This window comes from Onychostoma macrolepis, chromosome 03 (genome assembly GCF_012432095.1).
Source record: "Onychostoma macrolepis isolate SWU-2019 chromosome 03, ASM1243209v1, whole genome shotgun sequence".
NCBI classification, from domain to species: domain Eukaryota; kingdom Metazoa; phylum Chordata; class Actinopteri; order Cypriniformes; family Cyprinidae; genus Onychostoma; species Onychostoma macrolepis.
In genome coordinates, this window is record NC_081157.1 from 24,659,194 (window position 1) to 24,674,087 (window position 14,894).

Genomic DNA, 14,894 nt, shown 5'->3' on the forward strand with positions numbered 1-14,894 from the left:
GGAAAAGGAAGAAGGAAAGAGTGCTATTTATCGGTAGTCTTTTTCCTGAAGTTGGTTGATTGGAATAAACTCACAGTTTTCTCTTGTTTCCTTCTCAGGTGATGAAGGAGACAACTTTTATGTGATTGATCAAGGAGAAGTTGACGTGAGTTCAGTATTTCATACATGTTTCTACAGTCAAATGCACCCATGTGCTGTGGTATATGCAACTTATCAGCATAAATGTATACATCTGCAATATATTCATCAGTATAGCAAGTGTGGTAGGGTGGATCTTATGAAACTTTTAGGTACTTTTTTTGATCCATGGATCAAAAAAAGTTCATGAAAGTTGAGCTAAGACAAGAACGCATTTTGGTTTTAGGACAACCTTGATGAAAGGTTTTGATCCACCTCAAATGTTGACTACTGAGTGTGTGTGTGTATAATATGTATATATATGTTTTTAAATTAATTATTGGTATCATTGGAATGGTTATCATACATTTAAAAATTAATCAATTAAAATTTCAAATTCAGTACAGTAGTGACAGTTTGGGATGGGAGTATACTTAATTGTACTAATTTCCCTAATGCGAATTTTAAATTGTGTTTTCCCCTTTGACTTTGGTGTGAAATGTTACCTGGGCCACGTTCACACTGCAGCAGAATACGGTTGTCAGTCCTGTATTTGAGTCCTTAATACGGTTACGTTCACACACAGTACGGTTATTTACAGGCGTGACAACCACATTCTGTAACCGAACTCACACCTTTAAATTTTCAGGATTCACAACTGCGTTCTCGGAACACACGCGCTGTGTGAACGGAACCGGACTGGACTACTAGTTGTCTGTCACGTCATACAGCACGCGAGAGAGATGATCTGCTCTGCTCTCCACCCAAATTTAAAAGCTGCTGTCGGTTAATGAAGATTTGACGAAAGAACTCAGGGCTCGATTGGACTCTTGTCGTGTCAGAAAGTGATAAGACTTTCAGTTTTATGGACGTCTCCATCTTTGATTTTACTTTGGTCACTGTCGCTATAGTTACTGGTAAGGAATACAGGCTTGACTCCCGTTGCTCGTTCATACAGACAGTATTCCAAACACAACTGTAAGCTGCTGTGTGAACAGGACATTTCTAGACTCACACCTGTAAGTAAATGCGGTTGTCAATCCCAAAAACTGACAGTGTGAACATAGCCAGGATAAGAGAAATTCTGAAACATCCAGATATATAATAGTAGGTCTGTGCTGTATGATAAAAATCTAACCCACTGACCTTTTTAACACTAAAAAAGTGGAACACTTACTGTCATTGTTTTACCTTCCCAAAAGATGACATGGATAAAGTTCAAGTGAAATGATGTGTCGTTATCTCCACAGTCAATCCACTTCCCACGTTTTGTTTTAAAGAGAAGATAAGAAGCTTTAAAATAGATAGTCTTTGTAAATGCATTTTTTTCTCTCTCTCTCTCAGAGGTTGTCTTTATCATTCTAGGAATCTGTAGCATTTTCCACCCCCCTTCTTTGTTTCTGTTGTAAGTAGGATTGTTTAGTTTAAAGCATTCTTTTCCACACTTTTCTAGCATTTTATTTTTTTTCCCCAGAGTGCATTAATAATGGCAGTCATGGCTTCCTGAACTGTTAATGGTCATAGTTTAGTTTTTATGACCATTTTCCACGCTCTCTGTGACTCTTCAAACAGACTGTTTATGCTACTGTAACTTTAAGATTATGTGTAAATGATTACTTTATGTGAAACAACTAACAACCACATGCCAAGATGCTGAATAATGAATGAATATGAATGTATGCTACTGTTCAAAAGTTTAGAGTTGGTAGGATTTTTTTAATGTTTTAACAGAAGTCTCTTATATTCAGCAAGGCTGTTTTTTTTTTGTTTTTGTTTTTATCAGTAAACACAGAAATGTTGTGAAATATTATAACAATTTAAAATAACTTTTCTATTTGAATATTTTTTTAAATGTAATTTATTTCTGTGATGCAAAGCTGAATTTTCAGCATCATTACTCCAGTCTTCAGTGAGCGCGTTTACATGCACGTTCTTAAGCCGATTATGCTTAATAAGCCGAAAACACATGTGGTCATGTAAACGAGGTAACCCGTTTTCTTTTATCGGAGTAAGGCCATAAACGGCTTAAGCATAAACCGGTCGTAACAGGTAGGTTTTTGCCTCTTACTTCGATTTCGCCCTATATACCCGCTTTCTGTCGGCTTATTGAAGTGCGCATGTGTGATTTGTAACATAAAAGAAAGAAGGAAATATATCACAAAAGCAGACTTTTTCATGGCTCAGAAAATGATAAAAATGTGTTCTCATCTCGTGCAGCAGAAGTAGAAGTGGTTCAGTCACAATGCTGCTTTTATAACTGCATGAGAGGATAATATATGAGCTGTACGTTTCCCGCTGACATGTTGCAAGCTTAATTTAACATCACAACTGACAAATGTATGGAATAGGCTACTCTGAGTCAGATACTCTAATGATTATATTTTGACGTCAGGGAAATAACCTGATTTATTAATGAAGTCATGTAAACGCAGCTTACTTGCGTTGTCAGGTTACTGATGTGCATATAAACGTGCTCAGTGTCACATGATCCTTCAGTAATCAGTCTAATATGCTGATTTGCTGCTAAAAGCATTTATTATGTTATCAGTGTTAAAACAGTTGTGCTGCTGCATTCTTTGATCAATAGAAAGATCAAAAACAGTATTTACATGAAATAGAAAACTTTTGTAAAATTATAAATGTCTTTACTGTGACTTTTGATGTAGTTAATGCTTCTTTGCTGAATAAAAGTACTAATTCCCTTGAAAAACAGTCTTACTGACACCAAACTTTTGAACAGTAGAGCATGAATATGAGTAGTTATATGTTAATGTATTCATGCTTGTGACATCATAACATTGGCCATTTCTGATTGGTCCATTTTTGAATATAGAGGTTTTAGAGTATGTCTACATAATTCATCAAGTTTTATTTTATTTTATTTTATTTTAAAAGAGCAAGAAACCCCTGCTGATCTTAATGTTATTAGCAGTCTTGTTTGTCCTGAGTCTGTTCTCCTCGTGGATGTGCTCGGTGATCTGCTGTGTGATAATATTAGTGCTAATATTTCTCCTCTGCTCTGGACGAGCTCCGAGGGCACGTTGAGTCAGCGCTGGGTCACTGCCACATCAGATTGCGGCGTATCGAGCTCTTGGGTCAGAGCCAGCGCACTGAGACCAGCAGAGCCCTGCTCGCTCCGTCCAGCATTCACCTCGCTAATGCTCTCAAACACATACAAAATACAGACATTAACCCATCTGCTCATGTGTGTAAGTGAGAATGCACAGCTCTATAAAGCTCCCAGACACATGCTATCGTTCAGGAATGCATCTCGAATGCGACGGTGATGTCTCTCATTAGCAGAAAGGATAAATCTGCTGTGACTTTGGAGCGCGTAGTGCTGCATGCTAATTGGGAAATTTGGAATTCATTAACGTGCACACACTCTCGAGAAGAAAACATGCACTTTCAGTCACTTGAAGTAATATTTGCCGTTGTTTTTATGGAAGTTGTTCCAATAAAATGTCTTAAAGGAACAGTTCACCCAAAAATTATTATATTTTTTTTATTATTGTTTCCTCACAAAAACTTACAAAAGTAGATATTTTGAAGAATGTATTTAACCAAACTGCTGGTAGCCATTGACTTCCATATGAAAAAAAAAAAAAACGTTACATAATGTTCTTCAACATACAAATTCATGTGGGTTTGGACGACACAAGTGTGAGTAAATGATGACAAAACTTTCATTTTTGGGTGAACTATCCCTTTAATGTGCGACAGAAGGCTTATTGCAAGAATAGTAAGCACACTTTCTCACCTTAAGTGACATGTTGGCCGGCTCTAAGGAGGCTGTGACCTGAACCTGTTCCACTGGCCGGTCTGGAGAGCAGAGATACCTGTGGAATGTGTCTTAGATGGCTGGCAGGATGCCTGGCCCGGGCCGGACAGAAGATGAGCGTTTATTTCTGCCCCATGTGTTAGGTTTTTTTATCTCTCCTCATAAAATCAACAAGTGGATTGTGTGTCCACAGGTGAAACCGAACCAGCCTCTGTGGAAAATGAGAAGGAGGCTCCTCGTGCTTCTCTATGTGTGTGGCTGTTGAAAACCACATGCTGACACACAGGTTCATTGAGATATTCTCTTCGCTAGCATCTTACGGTTATGCCAGAATGAAAGACAAAACAGGGGAAAGAGTCTGAAGGTATCATCTAATTCCTCGTAAGACACTTTAGAGGATCCAACAGGGTTGAGAAGATAGAAGGAGCGAGTGTGTTATCAGATCACCTGTCTCACTATTAATGGCCATGACTATCATTAATCTAAAACAAGAGTTCAGTCAGTCCTTGAAGATGGAAAAATAGTCACTTTGTGTTTTGTTTAAATGTGTATTTTTATGTACAGTTCATCAGTTCACAGTATTCATTTTCATAATCTTATTCAAAATGTGAATTTCACAAGAAATCTGTCAAGAAATGTGTGAATTATTTTTTTTATTTTTTATTTTTATTTTTTTTTGTAACTTTGTCATGACAGCACATTTTCTCACAGTTCTAATCTAATTGGTGTAATACACATATAATTTCTGAAGGATCATGTGACACTGGACAGATTGCAGTAATGATGCTGAAAATTCAACAAATAAATTACAATAAATGGCAATAAATTACATTTTAAATTGTATTCAGATAGAAAACAATTATTTTAAATTGTAATAATATTTCATAATATTACAGTATGTTTAATAATATAAATATTATGAATGCACTTTTAAAAATCTTCTTTCAAAAATATAAATACATTTTATATAATACATTTTTTCAGTAAAAATCTGTTAAAATTGTATTATATTGTATTGTATTATATTATATTATATTACATTATGACAATTGTAATTGTCCCAAGTGTATGTGTATATATATATATATATATATATATATATATATATATATATATATATATATATATATATGAGAGAGTGAGAGAGATATATAGATAGATAGATATAGATATATATTATGTTTTATGAAATTTAATACATTACATCTTAAAATATATTCATATAGAAAACAGTTATTTTAAATTGTAATATTATTTCACAAAATTACCGTTTTTACAGTTTTTTATTAAATAAATTTGGCACTGGTGAACAAACTATTTTTCTAAAAAAACCTATTTTATTTATAAAAATTTGATTTTATTTTAAGGGTGGTACATCTGATGGGAGGACCTTTCAAATATTGTAACAACACACTTATGGCACAACTTTATTTTTTTATGTTGAAATTGGCCATTTGTCCAGCCCTCTTGGTCTACATTGGGCAGAAACACATGCGGTGACTTATATGATAACCAGGGACTCTGCTTACATCAAGAACTAAGTTTTGTTTATCAGCATCATCATATTTTGTCTTTTTTCAGTTGCGTTCTGCTCTCAAGGCCTATGGAGTTCCCTGGGCATCCCCTATTTCCTCTCATCCTATATGGGATTGGATCGCACCACCCTCTGGTCGGCCATCTGTTTCTTTAATATATAGTAAACTTAATGATCACACTGCAAAGTCTCTTTTTATTAAATCTATCTGGAATCGTGAATTAACAGATTTTGATTTATCGGTCGACTGGGAGAGAGTGTGGTCTAATCTAATCTTAACTTCTAAAAACTTGGCTCATCGTCTTATCCATTTCAAAGTCATCCATAGAGCATACATAACTCCTTACAAGATGTTTAAAATGAAACTGCAATTGACCTATAACTGTCATATCTGTAACACTGTATCAGCAGGTAATTTTCTCCACATGTTTTGGGAATGTTCAATTGTTGTCAATCTATGGACTCATGTGAATTCTGTTTTGTCCTTTTTACTACAAATTGAAATTGTTGATGGTGTGTCTGTTGCTCCCCCCTCCCTGTTATTTGTTTGAATAGATTTTGTTTTGTTTTGTTTTGTTGATGTAAAGAAAATAAAGTGTTGATCACAAAATTGCATTTTACTACATTGCAGTAGTAAAATAAAAGAAGAATTGAGAATTTTAGCAGTCTTGGCATATATATATATATATATATATATATATATATATATATATATATATATATATATATATATATATATATATATATATATATATATATATATATATATATATATATATATATATATATATATATATATATATATATAATGGTCATGAAAATTAAAATAGTCCTAAAATGCCCCGATGAATCATTATTCCAATCATGAATAATCTGTTTAATTCAAAAGTATTATGGAAGTCAAATGTGTTGTCAAAGCTGTTGTCTTCAATTAACCACACAAGTTATGCATATTCACGTGCATTATAAACAGAAATTAAGCAATGACTTCTCTCTCTCTCTCTCTCTGCAGGTGTATGTAAACGGTGAATGGGTGACTAGTATTGGAGAGGGAGGTAGTTTTGGAGAGTTAGCCCTGATATACGGAACTCCTCGAGCTGCTACTGTGAAAGCCAAGACTGACCTGAAACTGTGGGGAATAGACAGAGACAGCTACCGCCGCATCCTCATGGTATGAACACACTCACACACTTGCATTACACAGGGGCAATAAATGACGTCAGTATTCTCAGATTTGTAATTTTTGGGTGAACTGTTCCTTTAAATGCCCTCCCTCCGTCCACTCAGATGTCATGATATTCCAGATTGAAACTTTTGACCATTGTGCCGTTGGCATACTCAAACTAAACCAAACTTTCCAGCCTTTGGTATTCTTTAACTAAATACTTACTGTCTCACTCTGCAGTGTAATCTGCATCAAGTGTTCCATCTGTAGCAGTGTTTGTGTTTGTAGAGTGTGTGTATTTGTGTGTGTGTGTTGTGGGAATGAGTAAATGGATATTTCTAATGGCCCGCGAGCCTCCGTGGAAACTGTTCTCCACACAGAGCCTGACAAGGGACCAATGTAGATTTTTTATTTTTTTTGTCAGGCCATCGTTTGTTTTTTCTTTCTCTTTAGTGTCTTCCTTGCTTTCTTATGCAAACATGCACTTTTCAAACAGACTTACTCTCTTAACACACACACACACACACACACACACAGACAGTGTTTTGTGAGAGGAGAGACAGCCTGTCAGATTGCAGTAATGCTGAGCTGCTCTTAATTAAACCAATAAATTATTGTGTGTGTGGCTGCAGTCAATTAGAGATCAGTCAGTAATTCATAAAGCTGTTTATAAAATGTGTCATTCCACGTCCACACTGAGCATAAAATCTTCATGGTGAGTCATAATGTGCATGCAAATATACCTTGACACTATAGAAACACACACACACACACACACACACACACACATATATATATACATACATACATACATACATACATACATACATACAGGTGCTGGTGGTCATATAATTAGAATATCATCAAAAAGTTGATTTATTTCACTAATTCCATTCAAAAAGTGAAACTTGTGTATTATATTCATTCATTACACACAGACTGATATATTTCAAATGTTTATTTCTTTTAATTTTGATGATTATAACTGACAACTAAGGAAAATCCGAAATTCAGTATCTCAGAAAATTAGAATATTACTTAAGACCAATACAAAGAAAGGATTTTTAGAAATCTTGGCCAACTGAAAAGTATGAACATGAAAAGTATGTACAGCATTCAATACTTAGTTGGGGCTCCTTTTGCCTGAATTACTGCAGCAATGCGGCGTGGCATGGAGTCGATCGGTCTGTGGCACTGCTCAGGTGTTATGAGAGCCCAGGTTGCTCTGATAGTGGCCTTCAGCTCTTCTGCATTGTTGGGTCTGGTGTCTCTCATCTTCCTCTTCAATTGGCATGCTGACTGCAGGAATGTCCACCAGAGCTGTTGCCCATGAACTGAATTCTCTACCATAAGCCGTCTCCAAAGGCGTTTCAGAGAATTTGGCAGTACATCCAATCGGCCTCACAACCGCAGACCACGTGTAACCACACCAGCCCAGGACCTCCACATCCAGCATCTTCACCTCCAAGATCGTTTGAGACCAGCCACCCGGACAGCTGCTGCAACAATCGGTTTGCATAACCAAAGAATTTCTGCACAAACTGTCAGAAACCATCTCAGGGAAGCTTATCTGCATGCTCGTCGTCCTCATCGGGGTCTCGACCTGACTGCAGTTCGTCATCGTAACCGACTTGAGTGGGCAAATGCTCCCATTCGATGGCGTCTGGCACTTTGGAGAGGTGTTCTCTTCACGGATGAATCCCGGTTTTCACTGTACAGGGCAGATGGCAGACAGCGTGTATGGCGTCGTGTGGGTGAGCGGTTTGCTGATGTCAGCGTTGTGGATCGAGTGGCCCGTGGTGGCGGTGGGGTTATGGACAAGGAAAACAGGTGCATTTTATTGATGCCATTTTGAATGCACAGAGATACTGTGACGAGATCCTGAGGCCCATTGTTGTGCCATTCATCCACGACCATCACGTCATGTTGCAGCATGATAATGCATTGCCCCATGTTGCAAGGATCTGTACACAATTCCTGGAAGCTGAAAACATCCCAGTTCTTGCATGGCCAGCATACTCACCGGACATGTCACCCATTGAGCATGTTTGGGATGCTCTGGATCGGCGTGTTCCAGTTCCAGCCAATATCCAGCAACTTCACACAGCCATTGAAGAGGAGTGGACCAGTATTCCACAGGCCACAATCAACAACCTGATCAACTCTATGCGAAGGAGATGTGTTGCACTGCGTGAGGCAAATGGTGGTCACACCAGATACTGATTGGTTATCGGACCCCCCCAATACAGTAAAACTGCACATTTTAGAGTGGCCTTTTATTAAGGCACACCTGTGCAATAATCATGCTGTCTAATCAGCATCCTGATATGCCACACCTGTGAGGTGGATGGATTATCTCGGCAAAGGAGAAGTGCTCACTAACACAGATTTAGACAGATTTGTGAACAATATTTGAGAGAAATAGGCCTTTTGTGTACATAGAAAAAGTCTTACATCTTTGAGTTCAGTTCATGAAAAATGGGAGAAAAAACAAAAGTGTTGCGTTTATAATTTTGTTCAGTGTGTATATATGTATGTGTGTGTGTGTGTGTGTGTGTGTGTGTGTGTATGTATACAGGGCCTAAAACTAACTTTTTGCCGCACCTGCCAACACACAATCTAAAAGGCTTTTGGACTGAAATATATTTATGTATGAAATAATATTTATGTGTTTTATATTTATATATAATTCTATTATACTGCATATTAAATATATTTTTCACATTACATTTGAGTATTTTACTTCTTGATTTAACATTTTCAACATACATTCTGAAAGGCTTTTCAATTGAAATGAGTAAAATAATTCATTTATTTATTTATTTAACTATATTATAATGTAATATGAAAAATATATTTAATATAATGAGAATTTTAATGATTGTAAGAAATTAATTCTTGAAAATCGACGTGTACAATTTGTACAAGTTTAATTTATGCTAATTGAAAAAGAAGATATATTATAATGAGAATTATTTTTTTTATAAACATATTATTTCTTTAAATATATTTTATTTAATACATTTTTTAATGTATTTTTTTACAAGTTACAAGTTATTGTATTATTTTTCTTTCTCTTTTTTTTTTTTAATTTTTAATTTTTTCATGCCTTATTTTCCAATTAATAATACTCAATACTGTATATTACAATTATTCAAAATATTGCCTAGACCAGGGGTGGGCAAACTTGGCCCTTCCAGGCAACTTTCCTTCAGAGTTTAGCTCCAACCCTAATCAAATGCACCTGAACCAGCTAATCATTGTCTTCAAGACTACTAGAAGGGTACAGGCAGGTGAGTTTTATCAGGGTTGGATCAAATCTCTGCAGGAAAGTGGCCTGGAAGGGCCAAGTTTGCCCATCACTGGCCTAGACTAACTTGCAAGGAAAACATACTGTACTTCGGTTATTTATTTGAGGAGACATTTACAAACATAAAAATGCACTAGAATGTGCCTCATGTTTCTCTATCAGAAGTGTTTTAGTTCACATTTTATGTGCATGGTCTTTCTCATTTGCTCTAGTAAAGAGATCCCCAAAGAGTCTGTCTACAGAAAACATATACTGTTTATTTGGGAAATGTGGGTGAACTAATCCATTAAGCTTGACCAGCACTCGCCAGTACGCTGTAGATCACGATGTCATGCTTCACTTCAGTGTCTGCAGGTCATCTCAGATGTTCTGATGTTTTTGTATCTTCTCAAACACCAGGGGAGGAGAGGTCACTGACCTCGTAAGAGAGAAGAGCTTCACGGTCAGTCAGTGGCTGGACATTTGCGTATATGTTTCATTGTCTTCGATTTGAAGGTGGTTTAGTGAATACAGTTTTACAGCCCATCTCAGAGAAACATTTTGACTCAGATGTTTCTCCTAAAATTAAATGGCCTCAATTGTTGACATGCAGTAAGAGAAATAAACACCTGAGGATCCCACATGAGATTACTTAAATCTGAGAATGCAGAGACTTCAGTCTCCACTTCTCCATTTAATCTCATCCCTGTCTTGAAGAAACAATTGAGACACTAAGAAGATCATTTGTGATTTTTCTTTCCTACGAGACCGTCTCCACTTAATGTGTTTCTGTTTGTTTTATTTGAGTATTAGAGAGAGACAGAGCTGAAAAAGGCAACACAAGGAACAAAGGAGAAGGAAGCCCAAACTTTGCTGAAGAAGAACTATAAACATTCAGATTAAAGCAGAGTGTTTGAGGAAATTCCCCCAGCTTTGTTCTCAGCGCCGTGTTTCTTATTCTTGTTCTGTAGAGACTGATTAGAGGGCAAAGGATTCTGTTACCTGATGTCTTGTGTCTTCTTACTGCCCCTTCAATGTTTTTTTGTTTTTTTTAGGGAAGCACGTTGAGGAAGAGGAAGATGTATGAAGAGTTCCTCAGTAAGGTGTCTATACTTGGTAAGTTATGAGAACTTTAATAGAATCCCATCAAAAGATTTCGATTTGTAAAGGCTGGGACACACCAAGCCGACGGTCGAGCTTGTTTGTTTGGTGTGTTCCACTCGTCAGCTGGCGAGGTTTTGGCGAGTTACCTCATAAACACAGTCTTAAATCAGTTATAAAATCCAAAATGACTGTAAAGAGTTGGGAGAAAATTGGATGTCACATCCGCGTCATGTGCATCAGGTTTTATTAAAGAAACCGCGCTGCTTTTAAAGTGAAACCTGCTGCAGTCTGTGATTTGATGTAAATCAAAGAACTAAAGAAAAAGAGAAATCGCTTGACTGCTCTGCTTGCTGATTAACTTTTGTAGCTTGAATAAAGAATAATCAATATAGCTTATGCATACAATTTATAGTTTATGTGAAGATTGTTTTAAGTTCACTTATAAAAAGTTGTTACATTTTTCAAAGCCTATTAAATGTTAAAAATAATATCATAACATTTCAATTATACTGTAATATTAAATGGCTATAATTAATAGCTAAAATTAGGGAAAAATGGATTTAATAGAGACAACAATAACATTATTTGTATCAATGATACTTCTTCATTAATAACAGGCTAGTGAAAAAATGCCATTTAACACACATTTAAAATATACCATCTTTATATTGTTTCTATATTAATTTGGAAGTTCAGTGTGAAAATATGACAACACAAATATATTAATATGCGTTTAGTCAAATTTTTGGAATTAATTACGGAAAAAATTAATTATTTTTTTTAATTGAATGGCAGACAGCACTAATGTTAACCTTTTATAGATGTTACTGTTGGTAATATTAGTTAATTTTACTGCTGAATATGCATTTAAATTTAATTTCCAATTTTATAAGCCAGAAAAAGATCGGGACGGCCCCCCACCCCCTTGGCACCCTTCAAATGTTCAATTCGATAATCCGGCCCTCAAATGAAGTTAATTGAATAGCCATGCTCTAGTTAAAGAATATTCTATTCCAAGTGCAGCACACATGAAGCTGTCAACATGATGTAAATGTTAAACAAATCACTTGTTAAATATCTTTGCAGAAAAGCTGCATGTACATATTGTACATCTAGTCTTATGCATATTATGTGTTCAGAAATAATATGAGAAAAATGCTTTAAAAAAATCTCAAATGTCAAGGTAATTCAAATTCAAAATGACTGAAGGTATAACACAAGTAGACCATTATTAACTATAAATGTTCTGTAAAAACACTTTCACACGCTTTCAATCTGTCACCATGATGCAAACATGAGTAGTTACAGGTTTTTTATTCGATTGCGCTGCTATACCATTGTTTTTCTATGTAAACATGGACATGTTTGGCTGTTGCACTCGCGTCTGCAGCGTCTCTTGCATGAAACGGCATTCTAAAAATGTAGCGCTCAAGTTAAAAGAAGTTCACTCCCATCTTGCATTTTTTCCTATTCCACTGCCTGCGTCGCATCTTTGTCAACACAAAAGTGCATTCTGTGTGAATGGCGCCTAGCGCTATATTTATGGTCCTTCACAGAGCGTCACATGTGAGCGTTAATCACGTGTGGCGACATGCGGTTGGATCGTTCTTTTCTCACCGGCATATTGTCAAAGTGTCTAATTCTAACGTTTGGTAATATTTCTATTCAAAATCGCGTTTCCTCAATTTCTAAAAAATAAAATCGTGGCAAAACCTTAAATTTGAATTAATCGATAAAATCTGGAAAATCGCACAGCCCTAGAATGCATTTGCTAGAATCAACTAACAATTAGCAATATATATTTTTACAGCATTTGTTTATCTTTGTTAATGTTAGGTACTAAACAGTTCTTCATTGTTTGTTCAGGTTAGTTCACAGTGCAACAGATACAACTAGAAGTACTATTTATTGTAATTAAATGTTAGATAATGTAGTTAACAAGTTCATGACAAGGAGATTGACAACTGAAATTTTACTGTAAAGTGTTACCAACTTTTATTTCATAAATTACTTATTCTTGCGTAAATTAATGAGTCCATGTGAACAAACCCAGGCACAATGAATTTAAGTGTAAATTGTTCTTAAAAACAAAGAAATGATCAGTCTATAATTTTAATGGTAGGTTTATTTGAATTTTAACAGTGAGAGACAGAATAACAACAAAAATCCAGAAAAACGCATTTCAAAAAAGTTATAAATTGTTTTGCATTTTAATGAGTGAAATAAGTATTTGACCCCTTCGCAAAACCCTTGTTGGCAATCACAGAGGTCAGACGTTTCTTGTAGTTGGCCGCCAGGTTTGCACACATCTCAGGAGGGATTTTGTCCCACTCCTCTTTGCAGATCCTCTCCAAGTCATTAAGGTTTCGAGGCTGATGTTTGGCAACTCGAACCTTCAGCCAGAAATCTTGCTGATCGATAGGGGATCAAATACTTATTTCACTCATTAAAATGCAAGCCCATTTATAACTTTTTTTGAAATGCGTTTTTCTGGATTTTTTTGTTGTTGTTCTGTCTCTCACTGTTCAAAGAAACCTACCATTAAAATTATAGACTGATCATTTCTTTGTCAGTGGGCAAACGTACAAAATCAGCAGGGGATCAATTGATTTTTTTCCCCCACTGTACATGTTAATTCATAAGTTAATATAAATTAATAAAGCATGGGTTTATGATAGAATTACGCAAAAATGCATTCTGCTTGTGTTTTATGAATGAAGCCAGTCGCACACCGGACGAGAAGCGCAGCGCTGTGTTGCGCCACGTCATTACATTGTTTTGAGTCGTTGCTAGGCGCCGCCAGTGTGCGTACGTTCATAGAAACAAATGTGTTTGAATTTTAAAGACGTGGCGCGATGCGACGTGGCACTGAGCTTCATGTCTGGTGTGCGACAGCCTTGAGGCTTGTTGTGTTTAAAAACTTCTAGAACTGGAAAAAAAGAATCTGCAAATAACACATGGAATTAACTGCAAAACTTTGTAGAAAAACTACAATAGTGTTTTCTTTTAAAACACACTCCAATAATTTGTTTTATTTACAACTTCAAAAGGTGTACACTTAAAAATAAATTTTCAAATTAGAACCGCAAAGAGTTTTATAGTCAAGTGGCACAGAAGAACATTTAAAATTTCCACAGAGAACTTTTTATTGTCTGGTTCTTCCATCATGTGCTGGTGTTTTAAATAACCACAAATTCAAAGCACTGGTCAGGAGAACCTATAAATGAACATTTAAGAACTTGTTTTACCTTCAAAGTTTTATATAGCAACTCAAGAACCAAAAATGTGTCCAAAAATGGTTCTTTAGAAGCTGAAGTTTGTACAAATTCTAAAAATAAAGGTTCTTTATTGGAATCTATGGTTCCTTGAAGAACCTTTAACATTTATGGAACCTTTCATTGCACAAATGGTTCTTTATAGTGGAGAATGTTATTTACAGTAGATCATTTAAAATGTTCTTCACACTAAGAAAAAAACGGTTCTTTTAAGAACTGTTCAGTGAAAGGTTCTTTGCGGAACCATAAGTGGTTCTTCTATGGCATTGCAGCAAATGCCCCCTTTTGGAACCTTTATTTTTAAAAGCTGAATTTGAAGAACCCTCTATGCTAGCCTGAAGAACCCTTATTTCTAAGAGCATAGCTTTGATCGACAGACACCGCTGCGGCACGCAACGCCAGTTCTACCCTGACTTGCATTCCAGTGGTTTTGTTTGGTGAGAGAGACAAAGGGGAGAGAGCGATGAACATTAAGATGGTCAGTTCTGTGGTGACCCCTCATCCTTCAGCACCCTGAGGTCACTCGTCGCTCTAAATGGGGTTATTAAATGGCTGAACAAACACACTCCTCCTCTCGGTTTCCTCTGTTTTTCTTTCTCTCTGTGTTCTTCGTTTCACAGCCCTGTCAC

General features: G+C 36.1%; 1 protein-coding gene across 1 annotated transcript in view; it reads left to right on the plus strand.

Annotated features, from left to right (window-relative positions):
* Positions 1 to 14,894, plus strand: part of prkar1b (protein kinase, cAMP-dependent, regulatory, type I, beta) — a 78,943-nt gene that overhangs the window by 43,793 nt on the left and 20,256 nt on the right. The window contains exons 6-8 of the mRNA XM_058769872.1: positions 99 to 145; positions 6,445 to 6,603; positions 10,942 to 11,002. Coding sequence (XP_058625855.1) covers positions 99 to 145; positions 6,445 to 6,603; positions 10,942 to 11,002 — 267 coding nt within the window. The remainder of the gene's footprint in view (positions 1 to 98; positions 146 to 6,444; positions 6,604 to 10,941; positions 11,003 to 14,894) is intronic.